The sequence below is a fragment of the Corvus moneduloides genome, chromosome 19 (assembly GCF_009650955.1).
Source record: "Corvus moneduloides isolate bCorMon1 chromosome 19, bCorMon1.pri, whole genome shotgun sequence".
NCBI lineage: Eukaryota > Metazoa > Chordata > Aves > Passeriformes > Corvidae > Corvus > Corvus moneduloides.
The window spans coordinates 8112843-8135046 of record NC_045494.1 but is presented as its reverse complement, the minus strand read 5'-3'; the positions used below and the strand labels follow the sequence as shown (position 1 = coordinate 8135046).

The following is a 22204-nucleotide window of genomic DNA, read 5'->3' as shown; positions in this document are numbered from 1 at the left end:
ATGTGCCAAGACTCCCTCTATCCCCCCCATGGCAGCCATGCAGTGTCAGATAGGACCACACAGGTGGGTGGACAAGGGGCTGGGTCACCCACCCACACTCAAACATGGTGTCCCCTCCCCCCAGCTTTGGGGACAGAGCCTGGCCTGACCCCAGGGACATGTGGCTTTGAGCAGACCTCTGGGACTGGGGGATCAGCCCACATCTGCTCTGCTTGGTCCAGAGCTGGCAAGAAGGGGGAAGGCAGCAGTTTGCATTGTCACCCTAATTTCTCAGAGGTGTTTCCTAGCTCTGCACCCCTTCAGGGCATAGCTCAGCGCCTCCCAGGTTGCCTCATGCCCGTGGAGAGGGGATGGCCTTTGAACTGTGTGTTTGGCTTATCTGGGCCCTGGTCAGCGGTCCATGGGCCAAGGGCTCTGCCATGTGCAGGCACCTGCGATAAGAGCTGGGCTGGACCAGCAGGGCCACGGGGAGCAAGCCAACATGAGCCAGCCTAAGCCACGTCCTGCCACTGCTCCTGAGGTCCCGACCTGCCACCTCAGCCTATGGCTTCTCCCAGCAACCTTCCTGCTTTGGGGGGAATCAGGAGGGGACTACAGGGTGTGTTTCCCTGATGGGCCACATCCTGCCACACTGGCACAGAGATCACAGAGTCACAGAACCAATTTGGTTGAAAAAGGCTTCTGAGATCATGGATTCCAATCTTTGAACACCCCCTTGTCAACTAGACCATGGCACTGAGTGCCACATCCAGTCTTTCCTTAAACACTTTCAGGGACAGTGACTCCACCACCTTCCTGGGCAGCCCATTCCAATGCCTGACAACCCTTTCTGTGAAGAAATTCCTCCTAATGTCCAACCTAAACCTCCCCTAGCACAGGACCATGTCCTCTCATCCTATCACTGGTTGCCAGGGAGAAGAGGCCAGCCCTCACCTGGCTACACCCTCCTGTCAGGAGGAGGTAGAGAGTGGTAAGGCCTCCTCTTCTCCAGGCCTATTAACTCCAGCTCCCTCAGCCTCTCCTCATAGGATTTGTGTCCACACCCTTCACCACCTTCGTTGTCCTTCTCTGAGCAGTTTTGCTGCACCCCTGAGCCCCTTTTCCCACCTGCAGCATGGGGGTGTGGGCAGAAGGGCAGAGCACTGCCCTGAGCGTCTCAGGTCCCGCAGCCAAGCGCAGCCACCACCTTGCTGTCACCCCCATCTCCAGGCATCCTCCGTGTGGTCACTTCTCCTGACTTAGGTTGTAGCAACACCCACAAATCCAAGCATGGAGTGTCAGGGAGCATCCTCAGCGGGCGCTTTGCCCGACTCCTTTTCCCCGGGCAGGGAGCCTGGCGAGAGGAGCTGCGGCCGAGCTGCTCCTGCTGCCCTCCCCGCCCCACCGGGCAGGGGCCGTGCCTCAGCCTCCCGGGACATCTGCTGATGAATTTTTCATGCTGCCACGGCCGTGCCTCCGCAGGCAGCCATATGGCCCCGCGCTCTCTGGGGGTGACACAACCACCTGCTCCGGCGGCCAGGCTCTGCGTTTCGGGGACCTGCTCTATGAGCAGATTTTTGGCACTTTCTTAAATGTACCTCTGACCTATACTGAATGAATTCGGATATATAAATCCTCCAGGAGGTTTTTGGAGATCTCATTCTCCCACCTGCACAGTTCATCATGGCAAAGACCATGAGATTTTCCTCCACCAACCTGTGGCTGGCAGCCAGCTGGTGCAAAATGTGTTTATTTTCCTCTTGTGCTCTCTAGCCATGGGTAGGGATTGGGTTCTGTTTCCAAGAAGCAATCACTGGAATAAAAAGCCCAGGCTAAAAATGATACTTGCTGGTTTCCATTGTAATTTCTTTTATGTTCTTTTCCTAATCTTTATTTGGCAACTACCATCCTAAAAGGTTTTTCACACTTATTTAACTTCTAAATTAAGCACCACTTAATTTTGGGGCATAGTCCAAAATGCATTGTAGCACAAAACAAGTGGAGCAGATGAAGAACTGTGCATCTCATTTTCACCCCGCTGAAAATAAAACCAACAGTAGAAAACCATATATCATGGAAACAGAGGGATGTGAAGAAACCAGCTCCTCCAGCCCCTGAAGCTGCCACTCCACCAGCATTTGCATGATTGGGCCGTAAATGTTTCCAAATGGCAAATTCCTGACTTTCCCCAGTCACTTCCTCTGGACCATTGGTCATCCATCTGCAGCCAAGCCTTGCTATGTCCCTTGTGACTTACTTGAGCAGTTGGTAATAATTAGCTGTGGTTAACGAAGGGCCAGAGTCAAGAGCACGTGAGCCAAGGCACCGGATCGCAGGGAGCACATCCAGCGGGTCAGAGCCAACAAGGCAGACCCTGAGTCACATCGGGTCAGGACAGCTCCAGGCTGGGGGACCTCTGAGCAGGACCCCAGACTCTTAACCACACTCTGCTGGCTCTGAGTCTTCCAGAAAATGCCTGTACCCCTGAGGGCTGGGAGCAGCTTTTAGTGACAGAGGCAAAAAGCATCAAATCCCTGCCTCGATGCACCCCCATTTCTCTGAGCTGCCTTTTGCTCTGGGGTACGTGTGACCCCCTCTTCCTGCTCGTCCTTTCTCAGCTTTAGCTGCAGCTGGGCATTAAGCTTGATTTCCTCCCTGTGTGTCCAAATGGTGATGATCTGTCCTGTCCTTCCAGCTCCTTGCCTGCTCTTTCCTTCCCTGAGACAGCCCATGCCCATTCCTGCTACAGCTCCCAGGGAGGGTTGTCTGCAAGTTTTCTTTAAAATCAGCCTGGCCACTATCCCTTTGTGGTGTCCCAGGTCCAGTGCCCACTCTCCCAGTGGGACAAGGCCAGCGCTGACACCATTGCCAGCCTCAGGCACAGAGCTGCTCCCGTGTTCACACCGCAGCCTGGGCACATTGTGGATGCCAATTCGGTGCCATCCCCACACAGCCAAAATTCCCAGAGGACCAGGGCTGGCAATGGAGGGTCTGTAGTAGTGGAAGCAAGTGGAGATTGAAGCAAACTCCTGTTAAAATGTGTTTGGCTTTTATCTTCCTTTGAACCTGTCTGGGCAGGCTGGAAAGGAAGCGGAGAGTGGTTGGATCTGAGGGGATAAAGGAGTGTTGGAGAAAATGCAGCCACAGTGAGTGCACTGGCCTGAGGGTGCTCAGTGGGACTTAGGAACAGGGACGGAGGTTTGGCCTCAGGTTTTGGGGCTGAATAATGAAGGAGGGAATTTGTGGAGGGGCTGGAGGTGGGTGACAGCCTGGATCAACACGAGTGCTCAGGGAGCCATGGGCACAGGGTTTGGATGGAGCAGGGCTCACCACCGTGCTGCTCCCCGAGTCTGGTCACTTCCTAAAAGTCCACCCCCCCCAAAATCCCTACAGTTCAACTGAAAAGGCTTGTTTGCTTGCCGAGTCCCTTCCCCCGCTGCAACAAACATTTTGGTATGCATATCCTTTAGTTCACAGGCTGGTTCTTTCAGAGTTGAACCAAAATAACACCAAGATATTCTTTCAAAAAAGAAACTGGAGCACATCCTCTCTGAAAATACCAAAATAATTCATACAAATTTCCCCCCAAACCCGTTTCCCCTTTCCTCCAACCCAAACTCTTTGTCGAGCTTGCCACAAAGCCCCGAAAGGTTTGGTTAGCCGCAAATGCACGCGATCCATTCAGCCAGAACGTGGCCGGGGACCCGGGGGCAGCACCCCAGCCATGTCCCCCCTCCTCCTCAGTGGCAGCACCCCACCGGTGTCCCCCCTTGTCCCCTTCTCCCCCACATTTGCGCCCTCCTGGAGGGTTCACCGGGTGGCTGCGGGTACGTGACACGGTGCTGCTATCGGGCACCCCAAGGTCCGTCTCGACTTCAGAGCCTGCAGTTTCTGACACGCATAAAATAGCCGCAGGCGCCCGCGGACACGCTCGGAGGTGATACCGCGGGGCCGCCGGGTGTCCGTGTGGGTGCAGCCGGCGGTGATCGCATGTCTTTGAGTCGGACAAGAAAGTTACAGAAAGGGGAGCCCTGTTTGTGAGCTGTGGGTGGGTGGAGGAGGCAAAAAAAAAAAAAAAAGAAAAAAAGAAAATCTCACTTCTCTTCTGGTCTGGGTAAATGTTTAATCCCCAGCTCGGAGAAAAAGCAGCTCAAAAGTGCTTTTTTTCTCAGCAAGTCTGAACCAGTCAGCCTGGTGCCTCCTCCCTCCGGCTCACACCCTCCCTCCCACCGCTCCGGAGGAATATCCCAGCCTGCTCCGAAGTGCAGCTGGGCACCCGGGGCAGGACGGAGCCAGTCCACAGCGGTGTCCGCGCCTACGGGGCTGGGAAAGGAGAGGGGCCGGGAAGTTTGTGTGCCCGGGGCCGGCTGCCACGCTCCCGCTCGCCTGCGCGGCTCCAGTGGTTGAATTACCCGGGATGGGGTCCCCGCGCTGGAAAAGGCTCTGCCTTTTGCTCCTGGCAGGTTTAACATCCTCCCTGCTCCTCTACAGTCACTACTACGCTACGGTGGAGGCGCCCACCAGCCAGAGGATCATAGCCAGGTAAGGGGGGACGGGGATTGGAGAGGGGTGGGAGGCAGGGATCTGTAAATCCAGCATGAGGTACCGTGCGCTGGGATGGAGGCGGAGAATCGGGGTGCCGGTGTGGGCCCCTTAGCGCAGGTGATCCCAGCTCTGCCCCCGGCCGTGGGCTGGTTTGGAAAATGTGCTGGAAGCAGGCTCTGCCCCCGCTCTGAGTCCTGGGCACCGGCTCCTGCCCACGGCCACCAGCCGAGCCCAGGGCTGCCCACAGCGGGACCCCGAGGCCATGGAGGGGTCTCCAGGGGTCCCCGCGTGGGTTCAGCCCATCACAATGCGAAGAAACCATTGCTGAGTCAAGGGACGGCTGAGGGTGAGGATCAAACCCGCTTCAGCTGCCGGCCAGAGCCGCCGCGTGTTCCGCCGGGCTGGTGCAGGATCGGAGCCGGCTGATTGTCCCGGGGGAGGTTTGGCCCCCATGGAGCTGCACCGACCCCCCCCCCTTGCAGGGGCAGGGCACGGCTGCCCCAGTCCCGGATCCCCCGGGCTGCCCTCCTGGATCCCCCGGGCTGCCCTCCTGGATCCCCCGGGCTGCCCCCGCCGCTCGCGAACTCAGGGCTGCAGCGTTTTCCAAACTCCAGCAATTTGCAACTCCCCCTTCGTCTGCCTTCCCTGCATCCTCCCGAGGCACCTTCCTGAGCCTCCCCCGTGCCAAGCGGGAGGGGGTGCTGGGGTGCCCCGGGGATCCCTGCGGAGTGCGGATGAGCGGGCGGGGGAAGGAGCCGGCACAGCGCTTGGGCTGCGGGACCAGCTGCCCTGACCCCTATGAGCATCAGGTGATGGGCCAGGAGAGCGCTGTGTGTGTCCCTCACCTCCTCCCGGGTGCCTTTGGGTGCCATCGGTGTGACGGAGCCCAGCTGCCCGGGCGCTGCCCGGGAGTGAGGTATGCTGTGGGGACCGGAGCCGGTCCTGGGCAGGGTGAGATTTGCAGCGGGATTTGCTGGGGATGCAGCCGGCTGGGCTGCCCTGGGGTTCAGACCTTCTCCCTTCCCTAGCTGGGAGCTCTCCTTGGCCGATCCCAAGGCAGAGGTCCCCTCTGCTGCTGGGCTGGTGGATCACGAGTATCTGCAGCAGCCCGGGCTGGCTGTCGGCTCTTTCCACTCTCGCCGTGCCCGGTGCTCAGCGGTGCCAGCGGCGGCGTTACCGGGAGCTGCCCGGGGCAGTCACGGCTGCGGTGTAGAGCAGCTTGATGTCCACGAGAGGGGAAACTGGGGCCCAGGAGGGCAGCAGAACGTGTCCGAGGACCACGCTGCAGCTGGGAATGGAAACCAGCCGCGGCTGGTTTCCATTCCTGTCCAGGCACAGGGTCTATGACCCAGCCGAGAGCAGGGTGTGGAGGAAACCCATGGGATAGAAGCAGGGAGCAGGTTCCCCCACCACATGTCAGGCTAACTCTGCCCAGACCTGCCGCAGCCCCAGGTCACCTTCCATGAAAGTCAACCCAGGCTACAGCCCCTTGATGGGACCAAGGGTCAGCTTGTCCAGCTCCAGAGAGAGGCCCAGAGTGAGGTTAACACAGAGCTGACCTGTGCTTCAAAGCTCTCCTGGACCCTCCTCTTGGTTTTAACTCAACGCCTAAAGCTAAGCCCAAGCCAGAGTGTGGCCTGTTGGCTTCGATTCCCTGTGTTTACAAACGTGGCACCCCGTGAGTGCTGCTCGTCCAGACAGAGCTGTGTCCCTGGAGGAGTTGGTGCTGCCCTGCCTGGGTGTGGGGCTGAGTCTGGAGCTGGAACTGGGCTGGCTGGCATTTCACACGGCTGAGGTGCCATCACAGAGCACTCCCTTCCCACTCTCCAGTGGGGACAGGAGGGTCAGGGTCCTCACCTGTGGGTGCAGGTGACTCAGTTTCAGCAGAAGGTTTGTGTGAGCAGTGTCTCCATGCAGAGGTACAGGGGGACGAAGGGGATCAGGAGGAAGCTGATCCCCTGATGGATGCCTGCAACCTTAACCCAGGACCAGCTCCCCACAGCAACGCCGAGTCCCCCTCCAGCTCCTCACAAAGCTGGTGGCCCTATGGAAATGGGCAAAATGCCCTGGTCCCTGCAGAGCTGGGATGGAGGGAGCCAAATCCCTGGAGACCCTGGGGTTCAGCTGAGCACAGCCCTCTCCCACTCCCTTCCCATCCATCTCTTCCAAACCCCACTGGTGAGCTGCTGGCTCTGCTTGTGGCTTTATTGTTAGGGCAGATGGGATGAGCAAGGAGCTCTGCCCAGCCTCGCTGTGCCACTCTGGCTCTGCACCAGGGAAAGATGCTTCCGGAGCTCAGCCCTTCATGGTGAGGTGGAGCAAGAGCGGGTTCTTGTTGCTGTTTGAGTTCCCTCAAACATCTCTGTGTGGCCCTGGGAGTATTTGCTGAAGATAAGGCCAGAGTGTGTGCTCACAACACTCACACACAGCGTTATCTTCCGGAAATGAGGGATGGCCATGGACCAGAAACGTCATATTTGTGAATGTCCCGGTGGTGAGGGAGTGCACCCAGGCTTGGCTGGCTCTGCTGCCACCGCCAGTGCCCGGGCAGCCTCAGCCACTCCTTCCTGCAGCCCCATTGTGCATCGGTTGGTCCTGGGCAGGGTCGTCATCTTCTGAGTCAACCAAGCAGCACGAGGCGCTTCACCACATCCTGGCAGGTGACGTCAAAGCGCTTGGCTCCCCATCATGCCGCCGAGCCGCTGTCTGGTGGGGGACCGGCTGCCCCACGCCCTTCCCGGCAGGGTTTGGGCAGCAGCGGTGCTGAGGAGCTGGCTCCAGCACCCACAGCTGGCAAGGAAGTGCAGGGAGGTGCTGGCACTGATTTATCAGTTCTGCACAAGTCCTGGAAGAAACGATGAGCAGGTGCCACCCACTGTGTCCGGCCATGGGTGGAGGTGGGGCCCAGTGCCCATGGAAGGTCCGCAGGAGCCAACCTACCAGGCTGCCTGTGCCCACCTCCTTCCATCCTGGGCACAGCCAGGGTGAACCCCCTGGGGCTCCCACAGCATCCCTGGCAGCCCAGGAAGTAGCACAGCACCCTCCCACTGCCAGTGCCCAGGGCTTTGCCTTGTGCTGCAGGCACTAGAATGAGGCAGGGAAGGGGAAGGGAAGAAATAAGAGCAGGAGAGCTTGGAGAGCTGGGGAGGGGCTGGGTGGGCAGAGATGTGCAGCTGGGGCTGGGGAGGTGGTGGGGCTGGGAGAGGCTGCTTGGATGCAGCTCAAGCTTGGCTGTGGTGGGTGAGGGTAACAGCCTCAGGGGGGCTGCACCTCGGTGGCCAGAAAAGGGGTGGATGACCAACCCAGGGGCTTTGCACGTAGGGACTTCAGTGCTTTGCAGGAGCCAGCTCTGGGCTTGGAGCAGGGAGGTTTCCCCAGTCGCTGGTCTGTTGGTGGGTTGGGTGGTGGAGGTGTTGACAAGCTCTTCTGTTGAGGCACATGAGCTGGGGATCAGCTGCACTGTGAGATGGAGGCAGCACTGTGAGATGGAGGCAGCACGTGGGGCTGGGCAGCTCCCTGGGGTGAGCTCCTTGCACCCCAGGGCAGCTCCCCAGGGCTGAGCCCACTCAGTGTCCAGAGCTGTGGGACACCTGTGTGGGAGAGCTTTGCTCTGGAGGGTATGCTGTCAGTGCCTGGGCTGAAAGAGCAGCTTCCAGTGTAGTCTGGTACAGCCTTGGATGGCCTTGCCCTTGCTGTGTGCAGGCCCTGCTCCCTGCAAGCCAAGGCAATAGGCAGGTTTGCTCTGGCTGGGATTAGTTGGATGCTCTCAGGGATAACAGAAAGGCCCTGCAGAAAGATGCAGCTCTGCATCTCTCTGGGATGGCTCAGTTGCATCTTGATGGACCCTCCTGGGGATTTTTCCTCCCTCCTCTCTCTGCTTGCTCAGACGATCCCAGGATAAGCCTCAGGGATGAGCTGGTGGGGGCCACGCTGTGCTGACCCCTGGGCTGTAGCCTTGTGTTTGGAGTGGTGGGGGCTTTCCAGGACTCTGCTCCTGCTGGGAACCTGACTTCCCATGGGACACCAAGGCAAGACACACAGGCTTGATTTACAAGCTGCCCTGCTCTGCTGCTGGGGCTCAGCCTCCTGCACCCTCAGCATCCCCTGCCCAAAGCTGGCAGCACTGAGATGATGCAAGGAAGGTGCTGGGACTAAAACCTGCTTGACACTGCCTTTCCATTCACCCCTGGGGAGATGCTCCAGCTCCCAGTGCCAGACCCCAGGCAGGGCACTGGGCTGTCCCCCCATGTCATGCCATGCCCCCAGAGTGGCACGGAGCAGGATTTGGGTGGCAAACGGGTTTGGATCCACTCCTTGGCAGGGCTGTGGGCGCTGCTGTTGTTGACAGGGGCTGTGGCAGGGACAGAAACCCAATGCCTGCTGTGCCCCTGTGCCAGGCAGTGTTGTGCCAGGGGGGGAGGGGGTGAAGCTCCGCTCCCCACCTGCCTCTACCTGTCCCCAGGCTCCCAGGCAGAGATCCCGTAACAAGGAGCCCTTGTTCCTCCACAATACCCCCCTTCTGGCCGCAGCACCTGCCTCCTGGGCTGGCCGGGGGGCTCTGAAGGGCCTTTCTGTGTGGGGATGAATGGGAGCCTGTTCCCCTCCTGTGGGCTCCCACTCCTGCTTGCCAGGCTGCGACCCTGCCCACCCCCAGCCCCAGTGCTCACCCAGGGGCTGGGTCAGCTCAGCCTGGCCCCGTGGGGCTCAGGGCACCCCAAATTGCTCAGGGTGGGCAGCCCCTGCTACTAATGAAGGATCAGGGCATGCCCCAGCCACTCCCATGGCAGAGGGGGTCCCATGCACCCCGAGAGCCTCCAGACCCCGGTTGCTGATTGCTTCTCCAATATAACAATTAAATGTGTCCTGCTGGTCTGTCCAGTTTATTCCAGTCTGGTCCTCTTGGGACTCAGGGATGGTGGGAAGAGCCACGGAGGTCTCAGCAGGATTCCCCCCAGGCTGCAGACTGGACTGGCTGTGGTTTTTGGTTTGTGGGAGTCCTGGTGGTGGGACCCACCAGGAGATGGTGGCTGCACAGACCCTGCATTTTGCAAAGCCTCGTCTCTCCACTTGCAGATAGGGATGGGTGGGCACAGGCAGCAGTGGAGGGGAGACAACTGGAGGGATGGGTGGGCACAGGCAGAAGTGGAGGGGAGACATGTGGCTCTCACAGGTGGGGGGATATTGGAGTGCTCAGTGTCACCTCCTCAGCTGAGCCCTCACTTGTCTTCTCCCAGCTTGCTGCAGCCGGAACCGCTGGTCCTGGCTCCCTCAGGGACACCACATGGAGCTGGCAGCCACAGGTGGGCTCCTGGAGGCAGCTTGGACAGGTAAGGAGGGAAGATGCTCAGCCATCCTGGCAGGAACTGGGAGCTCCCTGCCCACTGTGCAGTTCCCCAGTGCCCAAGCAATGGATTTTTAACTCTGCCACATGTTTCTCCCATCCCAGTGGGAATTCCTTCAAGCCCTCTGCTGAGCTGGAGGAGCCGGAGCCCAGCAGAAAGCAGGTAATCATTAGCACAGCACAGTAACGTCCATGGTGCCTGTCTGTGCTGGGTTTTGTTGGTTGAAGAGCTGTGTGGGGAGGCTGAGGAGGAGCAGCTTCCTCTGGAAGGGGTTTACAGAGGAGCAACCTTGTCCCATCCACACGTGATCCTCCCCAGGCCTCCCTGCTGCCATTGCCCAGTGTGGAGGCTGGAGCCAGCATCACCCACTCCCTCCAAACCCTGGGGACTCCTGGGCCAGCAGTCCAGGCTGGAGACTCGTGGGGATGGACCCAGGCCCTGGTGGGGGGACTGTCACTGGTCTGTTCTCATAGAGCAGAGCCCTTTAACGGGGTGCCCTCACCTGAAGGTGCTGAACCTTTCACACTCTCAGGTGACTCTGTAAGCCCTGGTTCTCCCAGCCCCGCTGAGCTGGGTGCCAAAGGCTGTTTTGCCACACGAAGCCGAGGCGTGAGGCAGTGCCCTGCTTGGGTGACCCAGCAGAACGTGTGATGGACAGGGAGCATTTCTGTCCCTGGGTTTGTTCTCCCCTTGGTGCGTACTGAGGGGTGGAGGTGTCACAGGGAAGGCAGACCCAGGCTGGAGATTGAATGGGGATCCTCCTTCCTCCCTCCCAGCCCAGCCCCTGCCTCCGCTCGGTGATGGCCAGAGCAAAGGCAGACCCCACGTTTCGGGAGATCTTCCACTTCGACACCCCCGTGCTGATGTGGGACCAGCACTTCACCCTGGAGAGCTGGAAAAGGCTGAAGGCACGACACGTCCCCTATGGCTGGCAAGGCTTGTCCCTCGCAGGTACAGACCCAGCTGGGATGTGGGGCAGCTTGAGGGGACTGGGGAGCCCAGCGGAAGGGAATGGAGATGTGGGACAGGCAGAGGAGCCCTGCAGAGGAGCCAGGGATGTTGGTTTCTCCCCAGCCCACCTCCCGGGGCAAAGGGCGGAGGGTGCGGCTTTGCAAACACCGCTTGCTGCATCTTGTGACATTTTCCTGAATAAAGGCTCCAGTGTGTCCATGATTATTAACTGGGGCCAGAGGAGCTCGGATAACTCGCTCCATTGTTGTGCACGGAGATTGTTTCCCTTCCCACCCCAAACCCACTCTCTGTTCTCCTCGGCAGCCACTGGCTTCAATCCCTGGGCTGGGATGTGCTGGGAACGGCGAGCAGGAGAGAACCAGTGGCTGTTGCAAAAAGACGTTGTCAGGAGGGGACGCGGCCACCACAGGCAGCAGCATCTGCAGGGCTGGGGCTGGAGATGTCCGGATACATCCCTGTGCCTTGTGCAGCCTTGGGTGGCCACTGTTTGGAGCAGGGTTAGGAACAGGGGGAGATACGAGGAGGTGGCACCAAGCTGGAAGAGGAGGGACTGTCTAGTGTCCCCATACCCCACCTGCAGACCTCTCTTCCTGCACGGGGGTGGTGTGAGTTTCCTCATGTGCTGCTCCTGGCTGTGCTGTGCCAGCTCTGTGCGTGCTGTAGCCCGTGCTCACGGGGGTTGACACACACCTTTTCCCCGCTGACTGGCCACATCCTACTCCATTCCAGTGGTGGGCAGCACCCTGCAGCTCCTCAACACCTCGGCCAACCGGCACCTCTTCAACAGGGCCGCCTTCCCCGGGGGCTGTGTCCGCTGTGCCGTGGTGGGCAACGGTGGCATCCTCAATGGCTCGCGGCAGGGCAAGGCCATCGACAGCCACGACCTGGTCTTCAGGTGAGGATGAATCCCAGGCAGGATGGGGCCGTGGGTGCTGGGAGATGCCAGCCCTGGACGCGTGTTCTCCGCTTTTCCTGCAGGCTCAACGGTGCCGTGATCAAAGGCTTTGAGGAGGATGTCGGCACCAAGGTCTCCTTCTACGGCTTCACGGTGAACACCATGAAGAACTCCCTCATTGCCTACGAGGAGTATGGCTTCACTCAGATCCCCCAGGGCAAGGTGAGACCCTGAGGGCTTCTTGGGGAGTTGATCCAAATTGTCCCTTCAGGCTGGGCTTGCTTCTGAGACCTTCTTCCCCTCTCGGGAGCCCTCAGTCCTCAGCTGCAAGCGTGGGCAGTGTCCTTAAACCCTCCTGCAAGTGCCACGTCTGTGTCCCTGCTGCAGGACCTGAAGTACATCTTCGTCCCCTCGGACATCCGTGACTACATCATGCTGAGATCAGCCATCCAGGGCAGCCCAGTGCCCGAGGGCTCAGACAAGGGGGATGAGTGAGTAGCTCCCCAAGATTCCCCAGCAGCCCTGGTGGTGCAGGCATCACTCGCCCATCCTCACCCCACATTTGTCCCTACTGGGATAAACCCCAAGGAGCTCCAGGACTCCCATGACAAAGTTCTGCCCTTCTCCTTGCCCTGCTGCAGGCCACAGAAGTATTTTGGACCGGAGACATCTGCAGAGAAGTTCAAGCTGCTGCATCCTGATTTCTTGCAGTACCTGACAGCAAGGTGAGGGTGATGAGCACTGGGGCTGCTGTCTGGCTCTGCTCTGGGCTGGGCTCAGACCGCCTGCCTCCCTCCTCTGCTCGTTCCAGTACAGACCAGTACCTGCCCAGCATCAAAGTGCAGTCCCAGTCTCCCCCAGACACTGGAACCACCCCTGCCCTGCTGTCTGCACACAACGCAGAGGCATCTCCCCCCTGCCATTCCTGCTCACTGCAGCACAGCTCACATCCCCTCCTACACCTGCCTGTGCTCACCTTACTCCCGTTCCCCAAAACAAATTACATTTTGTCCCAGTCTAACAGGAGCAAAGGTAGGGCCCAATGGGATGGTCTTCTCCTGCCTTTTATGAAAGCAGGTGCCTGGCTTGGGGTGATTCCAAACAGCAGAGAAGTGCCTTTTACTAATCTCTGTGCAAATGAGCTCAACCTTAGAGCAGCTGTCAGAGAACCCGCCTGAGCCCTGTGTTTCACACAGTGCTGCTGCCTTACTGGGCACTGGCACCACTGGAGAGGGCAGGGTGGGTGTGGGTCTGGGGGCTGCAGGGCTGTGCCAGCCCTGAGCCCCCACAGCTGCCGTGTCACCGTCAGGTTCCTGCGGTCAGAGCTCCTGAACACCCAGTACGGCTCCCTCTACATGCCCAGCACCGGTGCCCTCATGCTCCTCACCGCGCTCCACACCTGCGACCAGGTAAGGGGCCACGAGGCCACTGTCCTCCTGGGGAGAAGGAAATCCCCCCTTTGGCTGCTGTGTGGCTCCAGTGTGTCCTGGTGGCTGTCCTACGTGTCCCCTGTCCCTGAAGGGAGTGGTGGTGGTGGTGGTGATGGACCACCCGAGGTGAAGCCTTGACCCTGTCCTCTGTCTGCCCCACCTCCCTCCCCACAGGTCAGTGCCTACGGGTTCATCACAGCCAACTACGAGCAGTTCTCAGACCACTACTACGAGGTGGAGAAGAAACCTCTGGTGTTTTATGCCAACCACGACATGATGCTGGAGGCAGCGCTGTGGAGGAGCCTGCACCGTGCAGGGATCATCACCCTCTACCAGCGCTGAGGCTGGGAGGTCGCCCACAGGGGCAAGTCCAAGGACTCTTGTGGCTGTTCTCCTTTTTCCTGAGGGTCACCTTCTCCCTCCCAAGGGCTCTTCCCAGCTGGCCAGCTAGCCCATGGAGCAGACCTGCTGCACCACAGCCAGCAGTGGTGTCAGGATAATGGGGAAGCTGAAGCTGGTGGAGGAATGCTGCATTTCCTTAGGGATCAGTGTGATTGAACGTGGCCTTTGGGGCACCCAGAAGCACCACAGCACATGGCTGTGCCCTGCCAGCCCCATGAACGTGGCTATGGGGCAGTAGTGGCCCCTGTGGAGCACAGGAGGGGCAGGATGATGCTGGAAGAGGATGATGGAAAATGCCCTTCACCTTAAATGCTCGTGGTGGATCCACAGCAGGCAGGATAAATCCTTGCACTGGAGACCAAGTGGCAGGAGGTGGCACGTTTGGAGAACAACTCCCTCCCAGACTGCAGAAAGTCCCAACTCCAGCCAGCTGTGTGGACGTGTGCCACCTTCCAGAAGGATCTGTTTGCCTCCCTGGTCAGTGGCACAGACAGCAGGACAGACACACAGTGGGCCCTGTCACTGTCCCCTTCTTGAGATCTGGTGTTTTCTGACAAGGAAGGGGCTCAAAAGCCATCAGCCACAAGGAGGGTCACAGCAGCTCAGCCAGGACACCAGGAACACGTCCAGGCTCTGAGCAGCCCGGAGGCGATGCTGGCCTCAGCCATGTGTGTGTGGCACTGCGTTTGTCAGGCTTTTCTTGCACAGGGACTCCGTGGTGCCCTCTGAGAGGCAGCCCCACACCAGGTGGGTCAAAATGATGGTCACTCTTTTAATTTCCTTCCCAAAACCCCAAGGGAGAGGAGGGTCCTGAACCTTTCAGCTGTCCCTCATACACCAGCACTGCTCAGGGAGACCCACCTGGGGAGGCTTCTCCAGCTGGTGGGGCTGGAGGGTGGAGACAGAGCAGTGTAATGCCAGACAGTTTCCCACTTTCTGTAATTACATAAATGTTGAATGATTGTTTTCCTTAGCTCCTGTTTCTGTTGTTTTGATGAACTGGGTGGGGTGAGACACCCCCCCCCCTTTTACCTCCCACAGCAGAGGAGCAGTAACAGGGAGTAGAGACTTCAACTGGGGAACAGCTCCAGAGGCAGATGGGGATGGGAACAGGTTTAAATCATGGAGACTGAGACTGGGAGATGTGTTTGCTCTGAGCACAGCCCTTTTCCGCTTGGAATGCCATTTGCTGTACAAGGTTGGTGTACAGAGATGGCAAAAGATACCCGGGCCCTGAGCCAGGGAACCTCCAAACCCCCTGAAGCTCCCAGGAGGCTGCTTCCAGCCAGTTCCCAGATGCAGGTTAGGCTCCAAGCCTGTTCCAGATGTAATCTCTAGCTTGGGGCCCATCTTGTGTTCCCACGTCTCAAATTAACCTTTGTTCCCATCAGAGCCACCTTACACTGGCACCACGGCAGCCTGTCAGGCCTGTTTTGTGTTTCCAAACACTCAGCAAAACCTTTTGTGACACGAATGAGCCTGATCCTCACAGCCCCTGGCCAAGACACTGAAACCTCCTCAAAGCAGCTCTGGCCAAGCCTCAGGTGCCATCAGAGCAGGACAGTGCTGTCATGGTGCTGCAATCCTGCCTGGAATCATCCAGCTCACAGGCACTGCATCAGGAATTAAATATTGGGAACTACAAGGTGCACCTTTCCTTTCCCCTCTCAATAAGGGACATTCCCAGCCAAGGGTGGAGCCTGGTGCTGGAGTTTTAACTCCGTTTTAAGGACTTAGTCACAGCTGTACTCCCAAGCACACCACAAGAACCGTTTGGCACCAGACCTTAGCCATAAGTTAGTTTTGTCACACTGTTCCCACTAATTACTTCTGGGACAGAATCTGCAGACAGTGAGGTCTTCGGGTTTGCTATGAAGGGTAAGCTCCCAACTGCCACTTCAGGAAGTGTTTTAATCCAAATCCTTCCTACCTGCAAAAAACCATTTCTGTCCAAGAAGGATCAGAATCATTACAGCTGGAAAACACCTTTATGAGCATGGACTCCAACCTTTACAAAAATAAATAAATATCCCACTTCAACTTGGAAGATTTTCCACAACTTATTTTATTCTGAAACAGAAGAAAGCAGGGAATCACTTTTTCCTCCAGCCACGTGTAGATCAGGTCCTGGTGGGAAAAAAAAAGAAACAAGACAGTGTCAGAGCAGCTGGAAGATTCAGGATTTGCACTATTTAATCTGGAGTAGAGGTCCCAGGAGACAAAACCTTGCTCCCACCTGAACCACTGGCACTGCTACCCACATCCTTTTTGGTTTTAGTGCTCACTTACCCGTGGTGTGGCTGCAGCAACCACTGAGCAGGAACCTGAGGCTACACACAGGTGGCCATTTCACATGACGTATCAGTAGTCACTTGTGACACTCAGTCCAGAACCACCTTCCTTCTAGAGCTGGGAAAAACCACAAACCAAGGCTGTAACTGTTTTCCTCAAAAAGTCCATTCTGAAACAATTCCTGGCCCTCTGGTCTCAAAGCATCGAGTAGCTTTTCCTTTTCCCACTCATCATTAGGCTGCTTTCTCCACTTTCTTCTCCCTGTTACACCATGGAAGCCAAAAGCTCCATGTGCTTGTCCCAGTGCCTGATCCTGCCTGGAAGACAGCTGTGCTGTAAGAGCACCCCTGTGCCTGATTTGTGGTGCCATTCCCTCCCCTTCCACAAACCAATCTTGACTCCTGACGACACTCCCTATCACCAGCTCTGCCGGGCAGCCTGTCAGAAGTGTTATTGACCTTCTGCAAACAAAACCAAATTCTGCTCAATAAAGCATAAAATCATTTAGCAGAAGGCAGCTGTCAGCTGCCCAAGACAAAGTGCTGTTCCAGCCTGTGTGTTCAGTGACTGTACATCAAGCAAGATAAAAAAATGCATTTCTTATCTGCCCTTCAACCTGTCACTGTTTGCATAGGGAACTTGAAAGCTCTTTACAGCTCTAAACTGTGCTATGACAACAGCAGCTCTGCAGGTATGTCGGGGCTGCAGGGAGCTGTGCCTGGGACTGCCCTTGGCTGCTGTCACACATCACAGGGTGGCAGGACAGGGGAAGGGTTGTCACACTGGTGCCACTCATGCCTGTGGGCTCTTTGCAAGGAGCAGGGGACCCACTAAGGGAAGTAGCTGAGCCTCAGTGGACATTTTCCTCCTCAAGCTGAGTGTCAGACAGGGATAACAGCACATCACAGGCTCAGTGTCTGTCCCAGCCCTGGCTACACAGCTGTTCTCCCTGGGGTTTTCCTGGTAAAACTTCAGAGATTAGGCTCAGCAGGTCACTCAATGTGTCTACAGGCCTGGCATATAATTAATGAATTAAAACCAAACAACACACAATACTGAAGAATTCAATTCTCTTACCAGCCTGAAGCCCAATGTAGCAGCTGCCCTCTGGCCAAAGCTGTCTTTGGGCAAGAGCAGCCTCAGGATTCTGCAGGACCATTTCCTCCTAAATACAAGTTGCAATGAACACTGTTAGCACAAGCGATTTAAATAAAATTTGTCCTCTTTTCCTCACCTCTCCCGAAAAAAACCCAGCACTGGATCACAGAGCAAGAATTCGACAAATTCTCCATTCAGAGACAGGCAAATTTGGTCTCACAAACTTAGCAGAGCAGAAACCTGTCCCTCAAGACACAGGGGAGCTTGTTTGCCAGGGGGCTGTCTCATTCAGACAAGGAACTTTGGGAGGTGGATGCTATTTAAATCCTTGCTTAAGAAAAAAAACCCCACCAGCTCTGACACGTTGGTGGTTTGGACCCTTTTAAGCTGTTTCAACCTGACATTCTCCTCATCATCTTCCAGAAACCTCTCAGTCTAACTTGTTCCCTGCACACAAGAATAATCTATCCATCCATGGTGTAATTTGTCTATGGGTTTATCTTGAGAAATGCACTCCTCAGACCTAGGACAGCCACATCCCCTCAGGAGGATTCCTCAGGGTGTGTCCTTCACAGGATGACCCTTTGGGGCAGGAGAGCTGCACCTCCCCACTCCCAGTAACCTGATGCAAGTTTGAAACTGTCCCAGAGCACCTCCAGGTAGGCAAACAGAGCAATTATTCTGTCACTAGGTCTATTTCTGTGACAGATACAGTTATGAGATGAGCTGTGTCAAGTGTCTCCATAATGGGCTGTCATGCAATCCCTCCTACCTCTAATCCTTCTACTCTGGCTCATCTCTGACCATGCTGACAAGCAGGGGCTCTGTTGGGCACCAACACCAGTAAAATTCCCATTCATTCTGTGCTGCTTTTCAGCTTGTGCTCTGCGGCAGCAAAGGGCAGCACACTCGGGTGCCAGCTGTGACAAAGCTACAGCCTTGACTGGCTTAATTACATTCATCAAGACGTTGGGCTTTTATATCCCTCCCAGGAGACCCAGGGTTGCAGGAGGATATGATTTGACACAGCAGAGAGAGTCTTTCTTCCATAACCCACCAAGAGGAGAAAAAAACCACACTGTGCCAAGACAGATGCTGCTGTTTCTCACCATTGTGCAGGTGCACTGTCAGTCCAGTGGGTAAATCAGCTCCCCAGCCACGGGAGTGTTTTTACCCCTTCTTGACACGGTGTCGTGCTCTGAAACCGAGAAAGGGGACAGAGTTAGTTCAGATAACAAACCATTCCTTTACCTTTGTGTCTCTAACACTGAGCCTCAGAGTCACGCTTCCACAGAGGAAAGATCAAATTCAGACAGGGATAACTTTTATCATCACTAGCTCAGCTTCCAGAGCAGCTAAAGCGTGCAGGACCACCCCAAACCGCAAATCTGTTCTTGCCCTCGCAGCTATCACGCTCCTCACCCGGGTGGCACCGACACCTGCGGCTACACGTGGCTCCCCGGCCCCGGCTGTGCGAGGGGGCTCTGCCCGCTGGACCCCCGCCTCGCGGTGCTCGGAGGCTGCCCCGACAGCAGCGCCCCGGCTGAGCCGCACCCGCTGCCCATGAAACGCTGTCCCCCAGATGCCGCTGGGGAAGAATCAGCACAGGCGGAGTGAAACCCTGCGAGCTGAGCACCGCTCGGGCCAGCCCGCGGTACCCGGCGCAGCCCCGCCACGGCAGGGCCGGAGCCCGCGGAGCGCAGCGCCCCCGGCCTTGCTCTCTCCATCCACCATGGCGGGGGGGCCGGGCCACCATCACGACCCCCATGCAGCTCTCAAGCCTTCGCTGCAGCCCTACGGGCGGTTCTGGCGGTGCGCGGGAGTTCTCCGCGCAGCCTCCCGCCGTCCCCGCGCCCCTCGAGGCCGCCGTGCCCGCGGATGGCGGCGGATGGCGGCCGTGCCCACTCACCGCACACCGCTCCGCCGCCATGCTGCCTCAGAGACCGCGGGGAGAGAGGGGTGGGCCGCGGGGGCTCATGGGAACTGTAGTCCTGATCCGTGAGGGCGTATGGGAACTGTAGGGCGGCCCCCTGGGGCGCGGGGGCTGATGGGAACTGTAGTCCCGCCCCTCAGGACTAAACAGAGCTTCTGCCCCCCTCATCCCACTTATTACTGGCATTTACTAATTATTTATTAATTCTTCATGTCCCCTGTTCTTTAGGGAGAAATGTATGATTGTGCTTAGCACGCCAAATGCTTCAAAAGGCTGAATATGCATTAGCTCATGGAGGAAGGGGCTAATTAGTGGGAGATCAGGGATTAGTCAGAGATTAGTTAGCAAATGTATGTTCCACTCTTTGAATGTGCGATGCTTCCAGGATGTGCTGTGATTGTCCTTTGCTGTTAAAACCTGACGTGAAATCCACAGGATCCTATTTAGCTTGCATATGAAACTATAAATGAAATTGTAACTTATGTATGAAACTATGGATGATTCTATTTAGCTTGTATATGAAATCTGTGTGAACATTAACAAAGTGCAGAAAGAACCAAGGAGAAGAAAAATAAGAACTGCTAATATCTACTTTCTTGCCCCAAAGGCTTATCCATCCTTGTGGTAAAAAGCTCCAGTGGATGGGAACGGAAAGCCAACAAATGGGAATCTGAAAGCAGCCAAGTCTGAGTAGAGATGACAGCCCCAGTGTCATCCCTGAAATGTCTGGAAAGTGTGGGATTAGCGATCCCTTGGGGTGTTTGGCTCAGAGGTGTGCTCGTAGAAAGTTGCCAGGTTCCCACATTCCCTTTGCTCTCCAGAATGGCCCATGCTGTTTCTTAAAGCTTCTCTTAAAGACTCAACAGGCTGCAGGAGGCTTTTAAAACGAAGATAATTTGCAAGAAAGCTGTAGAGAGATGCCGACGTGCTGGTATAAATAAGCTGCTTCCAACACAAGCGGCTGGCTGTGAGGTGTTCCCCAGCTCTCTGTGCCCCCCGCGAGATGCAGAAAGCCTGAAAGCTGTCCTGGCAGGGAAGAGCAGCCTGCAGAGAGTCCTGGGCTCTGACATGAGTACACAAGGGTCCTCCTGCCCCTGTTTGGAATGAGTGTTTGGCCTGGTAGGAAGGCAGATGACGATACAGAACAGCAGCCTTCACCGAAGCAGCCTTTGCTCCTTGAAGATTTGGCTGGCAATCTGCCTGGCTGCTTTTAGCTTCCTAAATAAGCAAATATAACCTGTCTAATTCAACTAGAATTAGCCCTTTAAGTCCCCACGGGAGGCAGGTTTTAAAAAATAAAACAACTAAAATCCCCTTTGTGCAGCGTTCACATCCTGGAAGGAGAGAAGATGTAACTTGGATGTGCCAAGGGATTTGCCACTGTCTTGATTTTTGGGTGGAAGCCGCTCAGCCCGCAGAGCCCATGTGTGCCTATAAAAGGATAAGCTCTGCCAGGTACCAAGTAATGAATGGACTCCTCAATTAAAAGCTCGGGAGAACAGCATGAGCTAAGTGTGCAGTCGATTGGCCCTAATTATTCATGGCTGCAGTGCACGGGTGATGTTTCCAAGGATATCTTGGAGTCAGAACAAAGACTCGGGGTGAAGAGGGATGGTCATTGCCTCGCCCATGGCCACGCGTTCCTAATTCTCTGCAACTTTGCCTGTGGGGGGAATTAATCGAGTTTTCTCAGCTCTTCCCTTTAGAGGGCGAGCATGTCCCACGGATCTCCGGTGTGGAACCTTCGCCGGGAGCTGCAGGACGAGGCAGAGCCTCCCCGAGGTCAGCAGGATGTGGTGGCTGTTCTGAGGATCTGTGAACCTTCCGAGATGTGAAGGAAGTTACAGCCTGGTCTGATGGTTCTGAACGTACTCTCCTTCCTCAGGCAGCTGCAGTGCTACTCCCAAGGGCAATTTGGACATAATTTGGATAGATTTCCTGTGGCCGATCTCCATCAGTTATGATATTTTCTTCCTCCAGTGTCTGAAAGGTTGAGCGAGTAAGAAAAGCTAAGAAAAGGGCACATAGATCTACACGGGAACTTTTGGGGGCTGCTCTCAATTTCCCTGCAGAGGATTTGGAGGGGATTGCTTCCTCCCACGAATCGTGTGAGAGATCAGTATCTGTCCTGCAAAGCTACAGCATTACCCTCTCCAAAGAAGTCTGGGCTCAGCTGTGAGGTGTTTGGTTATCCCTAGGGCAGATAGCAGGAGAATGGGCAGAATATCTGACAGAGGAGGGAAGGATGGAAAAACAAATGGAAATCAATGACAGAACCACTCCACCATCAGCTGGACTTTGATCCCACGCTCAGACTGAAGGACAAGGTCACCTCTCAGTTTTCCACCCTTTTCCTCTCTTAGCTGCCTGTAAATCCCTTGAGGGAGAAACTCTCCATGCTTATCGGCAGTAATTTGATTTCCTCCTGATTTCTCCTCTGCCTGCCCCAGTCCCACCCTGCAGACACGGCTCCACAAAGCCTGGAGAAACAAAACATCTGGGGGTTCAGAGATGCTTTGCTGTGGTTATCTTCGATATATGGCCAGGGGGAAGCAGTCAGGGTGTTTGAACCCATTAAAAAGCCAGTTCCCCCCTGGCAGACCCCAAGCCCCCTGCCAGGCTTCAGTGTACAGAGCATGAGGAGATGCTGAATGAAAAATTTCTGTCTCTGTCAGAAATGCTGGGTGCCCAACAAAAAACAGTCCCTGGGGCTAAGGCTGGAGATTGCTTGCTGGTATTTCAGACTTCTGAGAGAAAAGATACTATAAAAAAAAAAAGCCTGCCACAAGGTCCTCGATCCTGGTGTCAGTTGCTTCAAATCAGTCCCCTGAAATGGCAGAAAGGCTCTTTGGAGCTCAGCAGCAGACAAGCAACATCTTCCCACACAGGACAAGGCACACTGCAAACAAAACATCCTTCCCTGCTCCTGGCAGCAAAGCTCTTAAGCCTTCATTTAATATTAAATACACGTTTAAACCTAAGCCCGTTCCTCCTCAGCATGTCTCGTGTGCTTATGTAGAACTTCAGCAGGCTCAGGAATGCTCTGCTGTACTTGGAGGCCTGTGTGCTGAATAACAAGAGCTTTATGCTTACAGAATAGCTGTGCAAAGAAGGGATGTCTTTTCTGGGATGGATTCTGCAGGTTGAGGAAAGGAAACCTTCCCCTTTCTCCTGATGGTGTAGAAGAAATGGCAGCTCCAGCCACCCAGCTCTTCCTCCTGCTTCTTCCCCTTTTTCTCAACTGAGTTTAGGGCACAGTGCAACAAAGCCAACGTCAAGGTACTGTTTATTGAGTGCAACAGAGAATGGATCTTGA

General features: G+C 56.2%; 1 protein-coding gene, 2 long non-coding RNA genes and 1 other non-coding gene across 4 annotated transcripts; 1 reads left to right on the top strand and 3 right to left on the bottom strand.

Moving 5' to 3' along the window:
- Positions 1 to 852: 852 nt before the first annotated feature.
- Positions 853 to 1936, bottom strand: LOC116453677. Its single transcript, XR_004243897.1, has 3 exons — positions 1002 to 1936; positions 942 to 944; positions 853 to 864 (listed from the first exon to the last, which is right to left on the bottom strand). It is a non-coding gene; the product is annotated as an uncharacterized LOC116453677 (long non-coding RNA).
- Positions 1937 to 4145: 2209 nt separating this feature from the next.
- Positions 4146 to 14538, top strand: ST6GALNAC2 (ST6 N-acetylgalactosaminide alpha-2,6-sialyltransferase 2). Its single transcript, XM_032129120.1, has 10 exons — positions 4146 to 4521; positions 9759 to 9851; positions 9971 to 10028; positions 10643 to 10817; positions 11568 to 11733; positions 11817 to 11955; positions 12121 to 12224; positions 12375 to 12458; positions 13043 to 13142; positions 13338 to 14538. Exons 1-10 carry the CDS (start codon positions 4397 to 4399, stop codon positions 13503 to 13505), a joined length of 1212 nt encoding a protein of 403 aa, XP_031985011.1. The 5' UTR covers positions 4146 to 4396; the 3' UTR covers positions 13506 to 14538.
- A 1072-nt stretch (positions 14539 to 15610) lies between these two features.
- On the bottom strand, positions 15611 to 18960 carry LOC116453559. Its single transcript, XR_004243850.1, has 5 exons — positions 18865 to 18960; positions 18065 to 18153; positions 16935 to 17022; positions 15855 to 15974; positions 15611 to 15692 (listed from the first exon to the last, which is right to left on the bottom strand). It is a non-coding gene; the product is annotated as an uncharacterized LOC116453559 (long non-coding RNA).
- On the bottom strand, positions 18223 to 18298 carry LOC116453736. Its single transcript, XR_004243918.1, has one exon. It is a non-coding gene; the product is annotated as a small nucleolar RNA R38 (small nucleolar RNA).
- Positions 18961 to 22204: the final 3244 nt, after the last annotated feature.

Bases quoted from the DNA above. Each gene is read 5' to 3' on its own strand.
- ST6GALNAC2 (XM_032129120.1), top strand. From the start codon at position 4,397: ATGGGGTCCCCGCGCTGGAAAAGGCTCTGCCTTTTGCTCCTGGCAGGT. The intron at 9,852-9,970 runs GTAAGGAGGGAA...CTCCCATCCCAG, and splicing joins CCTGGAGGCAGCTTGGACAG to TGGGAATTCCTTCAAGCCCT. The intron at 11,956-12,120 runs GTGAGACCCTGA...TCCCTGCTGCAG, and splicing joins CTCAGATCCCCCAGGGCAAG to GACCTGAAGTACATCTTCGT.